Below are 13966 nucleotides of genomic sequence, written 5' to 3'. Positions count from 1 at the left end.
TCAACTGTAACAATGAAGCACATTTCAATGTTGACCGAGGCTCATTGTAGTATTTAGACCCATCCGCTGCGCTGAAATCACTGACAAAAATCGATTTCTCAGAAACAAAGCTGAAAGGATTATAACTGGTGGCAATAAAATAAACCTAGGGTCATTACATCATACGCTGAGGGAGGGAATTTCATTACATATGGCACAAACGTCCACTTGGTGGTCAAAGGTCAAGGTCACTGTGACCTCACAAAACACGTTTTTGGCCATAACTCAAGAATTCATTCGATAATTAAATAGGACAATTTCACACAAATGATGAAGTGATGACATTTTAGACAGACATGGATGTAAGCTGCAACTTGACTGGTTGGCAGAGACATACAACTGCGAGGCAGTAATTCTAGCTCTAATCGAAACTATAATTAAAGCCTGCATCAAACTCCTTACATAACGTCTTATATAAGTCGACCTGCAGAAACAGGAGTAGATCCAGAGTTTGTGAGCCGGCCTGATGGAAGTCACCCAGTTATTCAGAGCGGGGCTGGAATAATGCCCGGCTTTATAATAGACGACTCCTTCCGCCACACAATTACTGATTCTTGTACGAGAAGGGTGGGGCAAGAAAGATACTTTGGGCTCAAAGATAGCCGGTGTGTGCGTGACTTGTGTGTATGTGTCTCGATCAATGTGTGTAGTGCGTGCGTGTGTGTGTGTGTGTGTGTGTGTGCGTGTTGGGTGGGGGCTCAATGAATCGTCTCTCCACCCTGCAGGGAGTTGTGCTTCCTCTCCAGGGTTCAGAAATAACCAACAGAAAGCTTTATTGTTCAAGAAAACCTGCCTGCTGTCTCTGCCTGTCGCACACGCACGCACGCACGAACACGCACACACACACACACACACACACACACACACACACACACACACACACACAAAGACCCCCCTCTCCTTTTACAGATCGGAGTAACCGACAAGTAGAGTCTTGGTTACACCCTGGCTCTGAGGAAGGGAGGAAGAAAGAGGGTGAGAGAGCGCGAGCAGGGGGTAAAGGGAGGGGTTTTGTGGACACTCGATGTGCTGACAGGACAGCGGTGGTCACACCCTAACTGCGGCGCCTGACCTTCTACAACAAACAGAAACACCCTTGCACACATACAATGACAAATGCACACACACAAAAATCCTGTAACATCATCCTTCTCTGCTTTCCAGTGAGGACGTCTTTTCTCTGCTCAGCCTGCTGGTCCATGTTAGCAGTTTGTGACTCAGCAGTTCGACTACAATCTGCCTCTTTCATAATCTGGGCCTCTTTCACTCTGAGGTCACTGCTGGAGCATCTGCAGCACACTGTGCTCTTATGTCCTCAATACTCACTACTTGAGCTACTTGTATTTTACTTTAGTATTTCCATTTTATGCCACTTTATACTTCTGCTCTGTTAGATTTCTAACAGGACAGGGACACTTTATGATACAGCCTGTGATTTAATGTGTTTTATGAATTAGGTACCAATAAGATACTTACAGGTTACTACTTTTACTTAAACCTGCAGTAGGCAGAATATTTTTGGCATCATTGGACAAAAAAAATCATAATAACCTTTCAGCATATTGTAATTCAAGTGTTCTGAGAGAAAACTAGACTTCTGTTCACTCAATGGAGGCAGCTGTCAATCACTCGCGAACTAATGGGCGTTGCTTAGTATTTCCTCAACTGATCTCGACATGGCTGCCGGATCACAAACTTTCTCATTTTACAGCTAAACATTACACAACAAGATGTTTCTGAGAACATTTTAAGCGAGAAATAGGCATTACAGTAACAGAATAGTAATTCCTATTTGATAAGCGTAGCCTAGTTTGACTGTTTGTTCGGAGTTTGCGAGTGATTGACAGCTGCTCAGAGACGTCAGGCTCCAGCTCGGCTCTGATTGGTTGTTTTCCTCTGGTCTGTGAAATCTTGCATATGCCGTTAGGAGCACCGGAGGACACAGAAGCACATGATTTTTTTCAGATTACCTGTCTCATACACTACTGTATGTAGGATAAAATGATTGTTTTATAAAAATAATCTTTTTTAATCATATTTGCTCCAGTTCTTCCCACTGCAGCTTTAAATGTACAGAGGAAGAAAAACAAGACTGTGGGGAACAAGGGAGTAACAATTGGCCACTGTAACATGGCTGCTCAGACATGCCCAGGTTTACAGTTGATTAGTGATGATTCATAGTCAGTCTTTTATGGCTATAAAAGAAACAACTGATGAATTAAACTAGTGCAGTGCCCGTTCAAAACATGCCTGTTTACGGGCTGAATGGTCGGTCTGTGACAGGGGCAGACTTCACCGTTAGTGCCTGGGGCCCCAACTAAAAGGGCCGCCTCTAACAGCTTTTGATTTATTATGATGTTTATATATGACAAATATTGAATTATGTAAACCATTCTAACTCATTGTACCACAAAATAACTTAAAAAATGCCCCTAAATCACCCCCTTAAAAACACCTTGCAGGTCACGGTTACTCGCGGTGAGAGACATCGGTGAAATACACTTAGCAAAGGCAATTTCCAAACAGGCGTATTAGTCACTTGCTTTGACATAACCACCAGGCTTATAATGTAGAGCACGGATTCAATTAGCGGAGTGATTTTGCTGGCGATAACATCATTAGTGTTGTAAGGTAGTATCAAGTCTGAAATACAGTCTTACTCACGGTGAAAAACACACCAACAGCTTACTCACGGTCACACCGGTGAAACACACTCAGGTTCAACTCTGTGTCCAGTTGGCTATCCGCTCATGTTGACTCCAGGGAGGTGAAGAACAGTCCGGCTGTAACGTTAGTATATCAAGCATGCATGTAATGTATAATGGTAGTACAGTGGAAACCGCTTAAAGTGATCAACTGCTTATACGGATCAAAAACCTTTAGACAGAATCATTCCTATACAAACGCTGTTTAAATAATTCACTATTAGTCATCAAGTAGTCTCTTATAATGTTCATTTTGGGTCTTTTCATACATGACAACATAAGGAAAAACATTTTTAAACTACGTTAGACTAACATTAATTGAATTATTGTTTTGTTTTTTACTTTCTTGTTACTTTCCCTCGCGGACCGCATGCTTTCTTGCTGGATTCCTGAGGCTGATGCTGCGTGCACATTGAAATCACGACTGGTATTCTCTCATTCTCTGAATGAAAAACGAATGCGTACGGGGAAAGCACCCTTGTTAAGTGGATTGATAATGCCTGGTCACGTAATGCCCCCGAAGTGAAATTTTACCAATCCTGAAACGGCTCTGCAGCACACATGCAGATCGGCGCCCATTTCCCTCCATGCCGCTACCAGGTGAGCGGCGAGGAGCCCCAGCAAAGAGGCGGCGTTCTGCATGCATGCTCACGCTGCAGAGCCAGCCAAAAACAGCAATGTCTCACCTTAGGTGAGGAAAAAGGCAGAAGACGCGAGCCAGTAAATAGCGAAGCGGCCCGTTTCATCACTTTGTATTCATGTAATAAATATACAAATGTCAATTACATGGTAATCTGCATGAGAAATGATGCACAACAACAAAGATTCGGTCAGACATGATCACTATAAGCGGTTTCTTTCCAATGTATATCCAGCAGTGAACTGCAATGAGCCGCGGTCTGCTCGCTGCAGACGACATGATGGACTGTCTGCAGAGCCTTGAAGCCCCACCCCCCACTGGCTGAACAGAGCACTGAGTGCTTGTTTATTCGAAGTTTATTAATATTGCACCAAATTCGACAAAGCACTCTCTTGGGTCCCCAGTAACACACCCGCCAAGTGTGAAGTCAATCTGATGAGCGGTTCTTGAGATATGCGGAGGACACACACACAGACAGATAGACAGAGATTCCTAGCTTTATAGTTAGATAAGACGTGTTTCTGATCTTATCATATATTAGCAATAATAACTTAACTGTATTGTACTATTGAGGGTTTGGCCCAATACAGATCATATTTTTTATGACCTTTGATTTAATAAGTGTTAATCAGCCCACATATCAGCAGTCATAAATCATTATTTTAAAATGCCAGCTGCCTGTAACCGCAAACCAACGCTTATCTACATATTTTTTTAATTTATAACACTGTTTACCATCTCAAATACTCACTGAGTCATTATGACATGCAGGACAAATTACAAATTGGAACATTGTTAGAAAAACCCTCCGTTCTTATATTTACAAAATGCTTAATTGTGTTTATTTGTACAGCAGTTTGTCACTTTTATAGTTTCAAACAGCCACATGATAAATGGCAGGAGTGTTGTTTCTGTTAGTCATAGTAGACAGAGAAATAATCAGAAAGGAGTGTTCATCTAATTTCCATAAATTGTGATGTGTCAAACACTTATCATGCACACAAACACACTTCAAATTAAATTTAGTCAGATTACAGAGGAATGTACGAATCAATCACTGAACACATTATTATGCAACAGAAACATGTTAACTATCAGTTTAGACATGTGGAGCTGCAACGTCTGGGTGGTATGTTGAAACACACACAGTTACACAGACAGGGATGTTGAAATGCACAGGGTGGGAGATATGACTCTATGTGCAATTTCCTTGCTAAGGCCGTTGACGTTTCTTTGAAAAAGACCTTCTGTTTCTGTTGGTTTATTCAGCATTGAACTCTGTGTGAGGTGTGTCAGTCAGCTATAGTTTTCTCTATAAAATATAGTTGACTGACACACCTCACACAGAGTGCAAAAATAGAAATCTTCAACAGAAGTTGTGTCAAACTATTCTGAGTTACTGCATATGTTGTTTGTATCTTTAAATGGGGGGACAATTTAAATGCTTTCCTGGAAAAGTCAATGTGACAATAGAGGATTGTAAGGGCAGTGATGTCGTCCATGGAACCAAAGTTCTCCAATTACTACTTGTAGTAGTAGTAGTAGTGGTAGTAGTAGTAGCAGTAGTAGTGGAAGTAGTAGTAGTAGTAGTAGTAGTAGCAGTAGTAGTAGTGTTAGTAGTAGTAGTGTTAGTGGTAGTAGTGGTAGTAGTAGTGTGGCGGTACTGAGTTCCCCAGACTCTAGTTGTTCAGTCAGAAGACTGAAAAACAGTTCCCATCCACATAATAATATAAAATAAAATGCCTTCTTAATAATAATAATGAACAAATGCCTCTATATTAACAAACAATTAAGTAAACTGAAATATTGGTTTGTGTTTTTCCTTTTACCCTCCTTTAAAGTTTTCCCAAATAAAATACACTAAAAGAAATGGGTATAAAGGGTTTCATTGAAAATCAACAAATGAATAGAATACAAAAATACAGCCTGCAGGCGTTAGGCTATTGTAAGGCAAGCCAGCTGTTGCACAAATAGCACCTAATCGTCCCAGTGCAGGTAACCCAATTGGTTGGCACTTAACTTGTTTCCCCAACTAGGAGTCAACACTCTCAACAAACAAAACACAAAGATCACAGAATCCCAAAAGGACCCAAAACAGACCAGAGTTTCTGGTAAAGCTGATAACACATGTTGCATTGAGTGAAGGAGAGATCAGAATGACACTGGGTGTGCAGTTTCCCTCCTCTTTTAAGCCCTACAGAAAGGGCGTCGTTACACCCTGATTGGCCAAGAGGGGAATGCACCAAGCTGCTCTCAACTATCATTTAAGAGCCAGTCCCCACACCCTGCGCAACAGGTGAACTGAATAACCCTCTAATCACTCAGCAACTCAACCAAAAAAACACCAGGGAAAAGGGAAACAACAGCAAGCACCAGAGAATTGGCAGCTGCCACAAAACAATAAAACAGAGAAAAAAGACACCCAATAGACTGCAGCTTCTTAACTAATGTTAATATGAAATGCATACTTTTCTGTACAGTAGAGGTTTCCCCCAAGATCGACAAGCCCGACCACACAGCAGGTCGAGTATAATCAGGAGCTGGCTTTATGGCCTTCATCACCCTGAATTATCCGGGTGCTTCAGGTAAAGTAGTTGCTTATCAGGATTTAGTGCTGCAGTAGTGCTTTATGAACTGTAACTGACACCGTTCGCCCTTTTGTACTGACCAGTGCACTCTCATCTTAGCGCTTGATGTGCTGTTACGTGTCTTTAAACAGAGCATCATTAATGATTACATCCACCTGAATTACTTTATACACCACATAAAAGGATGAAGTAGGAATTTATTGGTGTGTAAAGGTGAGCTGATAAAGATAACCAGCTAGCAGTGTAGCTCAGTCAGTCAGTCAGTCAGTCCGCCACTTTGGATCAGACTGATATATCTCAACAACTACTGGATGGATTGCAATGAAATTTGGTAAAGCCATTCATGGTTCCCAGAGGATGAATCCTACTAACTTTGGTGATACCCTGAGTTTTTCTTTTAGCACCATCATGATGTTCACATTCGTGGTTTTGAGTGAAATGTCACAACTTTTGGATGGATTGTCATGAATTTTGGTACCAACATTTATATCCTCCTCAGGATGAATTGTAATAACGTCGGTGATTCCTTAACTATTCATCTTTCCGTCAACGGGTCGAAATTTAAATTTTAATGCTTCGGTTTATGACCAAATACCTGCCAATACAATGACATTTCCATCAGCCTCAGCAAATATTAGCATGCTAACACGCTAAACTCAGATGGTGAACATGGTGAACATCAGGCTATACCTGAAAAATCAGCATGTAAGTCATTAGCCGTGTTTCCATTCAACTGTCAAGCTAATTGTAAGCGAATTTTTGAAATGTCCCAAAAAGAAATGTGATTTAGCTGCATTTCCATCAACTGGTTATGGGGCAAATAAACTAGGCTACAGCGTAGTTTGGTCAGAAGTTGGCGGTATAGTCCACTGGCTGTAATCCGCCACTTCAAGCAAGCATAAAAACTCTTTTTGCGCAATTGAGGAAGTTTTATCAAAATTATCCGTTTCCATACAGATTTTCTAACGTGACACATAACATGTGCATAAAAATATGTGAATAGAAATACGGCTATTGTCATCGTGAGCATGTTAGCATGCTGAGTGATGTCAGCATTTAACTTAATCTCTAATAACAGATTCTGCATTCACATGTAGAATCTGTAGGATACGGGACAAGATTTTGTTACCAGAAGCGTTCTGGTTTCTGGTTGTAGTCGGAGTAGTATTGACCAATCATGTCTTTGGTTGAATGCAGGTAAACAGTCCGTGTGGAGAGCAAAAGAGGCCGAACGCATTGACCAAAATGCAATCTGGGAACCCAGGCTATCGTCTGACGATGATTTCACTTTTTATTGGTTTAAAATTAGTTTGTAAACTGACTATTTGTGAAACAAATCCGGTCGAACATCCGGTCGAACACGTCTCACAACTCCAACTCCAGTCTCACATCTCAAGTTGCTAATCGGATTGTATGAGCAGTGCACGGAAAAGGAACTCTTGGCCCGGATATCCACTGGCCCCTAGAGGCTTATCCATCATCAGACTGATAGTCGATGGGTTCAGAGATTGCGTTTACTAGCAGGCTTTTCTACCAGATGGAGGGGAACGGAGCTGGATAATCTCTGATATCACACAATACACTGCCCTCAAACTACTTGTGTATAATTGATTTATAATTATCACATCCTCAGCTTGAAAATCCCTCTCTCGGGCTGACTCAGAGTGTGCTGCTGGATCATGGTTGTAGGAGGATACCGGCATGTGGTGGAGCTCGGTGCAGAGCAGGGCAGGGCAGGGCAGGGCAGGTCTGAGGTGGAGTGTGGAGGGGTAAACAGAAGCCAACAAAACAAGACTCTGGGCAGCGGCACAACCCCTGGCAGTCTGCTCGGAGAGACACATAAACACACTGTACTGTAGACACCCACGCTGTACACATACGCTCTGTTTACACACAGCGTAGGCGGCACTCTAGACGGCGGGTGATCCAGCTCCCACTCGGTTCACTCAACCAGAGAATTAAGAAGATCTGTCCACAGATGCTGAGTTTCAACCACAATCACGCGAGATTCCTGAATAGACTAGATGTTTGTGCCCTTTTCAACCTGGTCTGACACAGCAGGTGCACAAACACACGCACACACAATTGTAGCTGTTACGACACACTGCATGATAACCGAGCCTTTAACACAGGCACACACATGAGATGGGCAGGGCCAAAGAGGGTTATGTAGCTTATAAAAAATCCACATAAGCGTCCAAGAGATCATCATAGATTAACAGCATCAAGCCTCAGTGAGGCTGGTGATTGACAGGATGTGGCCACGTATCAAGCAGCCATGCAGTTTACCTGCTGATCGGTCTCATTAGTGGAAAGGAGGAGGGTGTGTCTGGCTTCTAGGTATTATGTCAAGAACTTGACTCCTTTTGTTGCTGTTCCATGGAACTCTCCATTCAGCAGGAGTATTTGTTTTGGCTCAACACTTGAGCTGTGTCTTTAAAGCAGTGATCGGGGCAAGAGTTCACTGATGACACTAATTATGGCTAATAACAATGTGTTTATTTTGTTGATCCCTGTAGAAAAAGTTTTTCATCTTGCCCTCGTCTACAGGGCAGGTCAAAGGTTGCTTACAGAGCTGTCAGTGAGTCAGTAGTCAACATACATTTTAGCATTAGAATTCATTTGATTGTGACAGTAGACATGCAGACGGCAAATGTGGGAAGAGAGAGAGGAGATATTAACAAACATAATGGGGTATTTTGTCCCACAATGCAATGCACACTGTGCACAGAGGAAAAGGAGGCACGACTCACACCTGCAAAACATTAAAGGGGACAAATCATGAAAAACTTTTCAGTGCTTGTGCACATACATCTGTGTATCTGGAGTTCCTACCAACCCAACAATCCTTTTTTGTGGGCTGCCTAGATCAGAAAACATGTGACTCAACAAGCCGTTGAGATTTGGCTCCCCTTCCTATGTGACATGCAGGCTCATTAGAATATACCACCCACAGCTTGAGAACTATCTTTGCAAAAGTGCACCATATTTTTCTGTTTCTGGAGGGGGGCTTAAAGAGACAAGCGCTTAAACGGAGTGTTTCAGGCAGAGGGTGAAAATGAGCATGATATGTCCCCTTTAATATAAATTGTGAATGGAGATTGAGAAAGATCTCAGAAGACAAAGTGAAAAAAATATTAAATCTTTAGAAAGACATGTTTTTTTCTTTGTCATTCAAAAGTCACAGTATGATTGACTGTGCATGGTTAAACCTACATTAACTGATTTTTTTGGCCACTTTGAGTGCAGCAGAAACAAACTGTTAACACCAAATTAATATAAATATATGTATGCCCTTTTAAGTTGATATGGTGAATTTGTTAGCAAACAGCTGCTTACACATACAGCAGTTTCAGAGCAACTTTATCATTTATTTGGAGACGGGTTTCTGGCCACCTGGTGAATGTACATCTAATATTCACGTTCTTTTAGCTCTGTTTTTGGTCTCCACCAACTGCTGAGGGAAATATCTGCCTCTTTAGCTGCTAAATGCTCCACTATGTTCACCAGCTGGTCGATAACTGTGTCCGTCTGCTGTTTGGTGCTGAGCAGGTAGGGTTCAGTGGGTTTTTAGAGCTTTTTTGAGGGCATGAACCAAAAGTTGGCATGAAGCCAAAACAATGAGCTTAGAGAAACTGCAGTCAGGTGAAAATTCCCTGTGGGGTTTTTGTCACCTTGAGCGACCCGTTTCTCATTATATGCAGTTATTTAATCCATTGTTGATATAAAAATATTGATCTGCGCAGCTTTATGTTGATTGCTTGTATACTAACTGTAAAAACACTAAAGATACGTGTGAAATATAGAACTGGGACATGTGGAAATGTTGCCTTTATGAACGTTACCTCTTCAGTGTTTTGTTCTTTACCATGATTTAACGGCAGAGTAAACTGTATAAAATACCTGTAATGGCCTTCATCATAGTTGTTTTTGTTAATTATTATGATCACGTGCTCACACGGAAACGTCCTGATAAATAGGCGGCTCCACCCCGACCAGCTGCTTGATTAATGGGTAAACTCAGAGGTCCTCAAACAGGTTTAGGAATGTGACAAGAAAACGATCTGGCTGGGAGCTCTGTGTAATCATACACGCCTGTTTCTTTGAGCTAGACTTCGAGGAAATGCTGTCCTCCAAATAACAAAACAAAAAAACACGTTTGTCTGGAAAAAAAACAGGGCATTTAGCAGTGGAGTGTACATATACATAGCAAATGATTAGCATATTTTTAATGTGCTTGAAGTTTATGATGCACAAACCTGCTGTTTTCATTTTCTAAAAGTTAAAATGATGATTAATATAAGGCCAAATTCTGTTCCATTGTGTATTTTCATATTTTTTTTGGGCTAAGGTTCTGCTGTAGTTGTTTTTTCTGTTGTGTACACACACACATACATGCATACTAAAAGAGTCACAACTTGCCCCAACATGCCTTTTTTCCTCAACTTCAGGAGGAGTTCCCGGAAATAAATGCACGTCTGTGTTTTAAATACTATGTACGGTATACTCCCATATGCTTGAAACCTTATATCAAGCCCGTAGCATTCAAAGTGACTGGCGTGTTTAGACAGGCGGTGGTAACAACCGACAGCATCTTTAACAGGGTGACACCTGACACACGTGAGTCCAAACTGTATGCAGGTAAACACACACACACACACACACACACACACACACACACACGCACAGAGAAGTGTGAAAGGATATGAAATGTATTTTAAAGTACAGGATAACAATAATAGCAATAATCAATTAAAACACATGTGCAAGGAGAGTCAGGAGTAAAAGCTAGATATTTTTTACAGTGTAAATCAACAGATTTGTTGCCATCAGTGGAGTGCACAAGCACACATTTATACAAACACAGCAAGCTGCATCTGGGGTTGAATGAATTCAGTGTGTTGAATACAGTAAATGACTCATAGCTGACAGATTGTCTCAACAGCAGAGGTTTCCTGTTTGAAAGTTTCAGATAGAAGTGTGTTTTGAAGTAATTTAAATCAATTGATCTGAACAAGTCTGTCCTTCCCCTCATTAGAAAGGCACAGCTACTTTTTTAATGATGCATCTATTTCCCTTTCTACACAGACAGATCGACGTGTATTCAAAGGTGAAAATACAGGATGTGAAATAGACTGGATTTATTGTGTTATTCTTCCTGTGAGCTACTGTAACTAAAGTTTAAAATGCATACAGGATCAGGAAACCGTGGAAGATCAGAAATACAGAGGAGAAATCAAATATAGTTCACCTTTGACCTCTAAATATGAGCACCGCCATCCAAGATCTAACTTATATAATAGAGAAAGAAAAAGAAAAAACACCTTGTCATGAAGCTTAGTTCTTCACCCGTCCCTTCCTCTCACTTTATATCGCACTTTTTCTTTGGAAAGATTTCAACTTTGTATTACTTACTTAAAGTATGATCAATAACCTGTTTGTTCGAGCTTGTTTTATATTAATAAAGGACATTCTTTGGCTATTTTAGCCTTGTTGCATCCGACACAGGAGCATAAAACATATGAGTGAAGACACTCACAGACATTTAAAGACAAACATACATACAAGTACAGGTGCAAATGTAACTGTTTTTACAGTAGAGGCCCAGTGGGACAGCAGTGCTTCCTTTGGGGATTGTTGTTCGAATCACGTGTGCATTTATATTTGTTAGAGAGTGGGAAGTGGACGCTTTGGGATAATACTCAAGGCTGCAATCCTTTATTTTTCTTTTTCTTTTAACCTCATCCCCCTTTTTGTTATATTTCCATTCTTCTCCTCTCTGTATTTACTCTTTTTATTAAAACATTCTGGAGCTGGGAAGAAGATAAAGCTCAAGGTAAGGAGACATCTTAACGTCTCACTTGACCTTCTCTTCCAGGGCCGTCCACAAACGGCTCTTCCTCCGGTCGACCTTACCATTTGGAAAAAATATTAGGTGCAGTTATGAGCACTCTGGAAGAACCAAAGGGTGGGGAACAGAGTCCACAGTCCTATTTGCCAACCCCTCTCTGTCTTCCACCTTTGCCGTCGCTGTGTGTCTTTCAGAGGGCGGGGGGAGTGTGTGTCCATCGGGGGTGGTGTGTATGCCGAGGCTGGCGAGGAGGTCCTGTAGGTGTGTGACGGTGCTCGCTAGCTGCATCTTCTCCTCCTCCAGCGCAGAAACGTGCTCCCTCAGCTGGCCCTCCGACTGGCTCAAAACCTCCACTCGGCCCTCCAGGTTGCAGACGCGAGCGTGAGACACCTGAGGGAGAGAAGGATGGTTGAAATCAAAGTAAAAGAGAAGATACCTTGTCTCTATTTGTGTGTGTGTGTGTGCGTGTGTACCTGCAGCTCCTCAAGCAGGTCGAGGTTCTGCTGCCGGAGGCTCTGATTGATCCTCTCCAGCTGTGCGGCTCGCTGTTGTTGGTTGAGGGACAGAGGCGCGTCCAGCAGCTCATCCTGCAGGACGTGGTACTCCACCTCGTAGGCCTGGAGCTGCTTGGACATGTCCATCTGACAAACCTGATGAACAAGGAGAGTGTTTACGATGTGCAGCAACAATCTAAAAATCCTGACATTCATCCTTCTTGAATGAACACTCAGAAAAACAAAACATTTTGCGCGTCGGATTGTAAACGGCAAACATTCACGTTCATAAATGAGCTAAGAGAACATCCTCAGCTAATCTGAATCAACAGTGAACCTTTCACCTCAGATCAGAAACGTTCCTATAAAAAGACATGAACACTCACATATTGGAGGAAAATGACGGAACTTTACTTGATGTCTCGACCGCTAAAATGTGTCTGGATCACTTAATTAACATCTTACATTTAGAGAAGATTTGATATGCTTTAAATAACTAACTTGTGGCAACCCCTCATTAAGTACCTTGCAACTTAAAATTAGAAGATAATCTATATTTAAAAAAAGAATGTGAATAAGATATGTGAGGAATTTGGACAGGTTAGGCTGACAGGATGTGGTTATCTAGACTCTCCGTTTCCCTTCTCTACTTTTTTTCCCCTCCTCATTTTACAGTGTTGTCATCCTCTGGCTTTATAATCGTTGAAATGAGCAACAACTGAATAATTCTTTTCTTTATATGACCCAAAAAATATGTTTGAAACACGAGAACCTTTTTGCTTGTGTAACACTGATGTTTAAATGGAATACACACCCAAAATGAGCATTTGTATATCAGATACTCACCCTGTGTTACCTTGAATTTGCGAAGGTTTTTTTGCCTTCACGGGGAATGAAGAATCAAAAATGGAGAAAAATTCTCATAAGGTTTGAAGTAAACGGGGGCAGCGTTGTGATCCAAGTCTCATTTATCCAGTCATATGCTCACTACTTCCCAAACACATGCATCTTGGCTAAAAACGGAATATTTAAAACACTTCTGCATAAACAGTACCTGCAGTAGCGCGCCTGGGCAAGTCTGTTTCTGCGGAAGTCTTTTAAATAGCCTCCATTTACTTCAGTTCATCAGGAATTTTTCTCAGTTTATTTGATTCTTTGTTCACCGTGGAGGCAAGTGAGGAGTTTTCTTCAATAATTCAAGGTAACATGCAGTAAGTAATTGATATTTAAAAACCCAAATTATCATTTTGGGGGTGAAGTATTCCTTTAAAGGAAAAGTTTGGCCATCATTTCTATCCGTTATGATAAAATCTTACTCACCAAAATAATTGCTGAGATCTAAGAATGCGACAATAGCTACACTTATAAAGTCTGTCAAGGGAAGAAAACAAACAAATGGTTGCAGATCCAAAAAAGATTCAAAACAATGTGTTTTGGCTGAAAGTCTTTGTCCGGGCTTTGGCTTTCAGCTGTAATATTAAAGGCTTTTATTACTCAGGACTCACTGTGCTTTGAATTGTTCCTTCTTGTTTGCAGTTGTTGTGACCCTGGACTCCAGATATCTTTGTTTATCTACTTATTCTAAGGACACATTTTGTTCATAAAGCAAAGGACCAGAAAAGTCGGCAATGATTCCTAACGGTATTACA

At 41.3% G+C, this 13966-nt stretch overlaps 1 protein-coding gene and 1 long non-coding RNA gene across 6 annotated transcripts in view; both read right to left on the bottom strand.

Annotated features, from left to right (window-relative positions):
* Window positions 1-8449: 8449 nt before the first annotated feature.
* Window positions 8450-8859, bottom strand: LOC119485078. Its single transcript, XR_005206180.1, has 2 exons — window positions 8575-8859; window positions 8450-8485 (listed from the first exon to the last, which is right to left on the bottom strand). It is a non-coding gene; the product is annotated as an uncharacterized LOC119485078 (long non-coding RNA).
* A 1311-nt stretch (window positions 8860-10170) lies between these two features.
* The window catches only part of tbc1d1 (TBC1 (tre-2/USP6, BUB2, cdc16) domain family, member 1), a 68680-nt gene continuing 64884 nt past the window's right edge, over window positions 10171-13966 (bottom strand). For all 5 annotated transcript variants that reach the window (XM_037764355.1, XM_037764358.1, XM_037764356.1 and 2 more), the window contains 2 exons: window positions 12297-12473; window positions 10171-12213 (listed from right to left, as the gene is read on the bottom strand). In XM_037764355.1, the coding sequence (XP_037620283.1) occupies window positions 11914-12213; window positions 12297-12473 (477 nt within the window). In that variant the 3' untranslated portion in view covers window positions 10171-11913. The remainder of the gene's footprint in view (window positions 12214-12296; window positions 12474-13966) is intronic.

The sequence above is a fragment of the Sebastes umbrosus genome, chromosome 3 (genome assembly GCF_015220745.1).
Source record: "Sebastes umbrosus isolate fSebUmb1 chromosome 3, fSebUmb1.pri, whole genome shotgun sequence".
In the NCBI taxonomy this organism is placed as follows: Eukaryota; Metazoa; Chordata; class Actinopteri; order Perciformes; family Sebastidae; genus Sebastes; species Sebastes umbrosus.
This window is presented reverse-complemented; position numbering and strand designations above follow the sequence as displayed.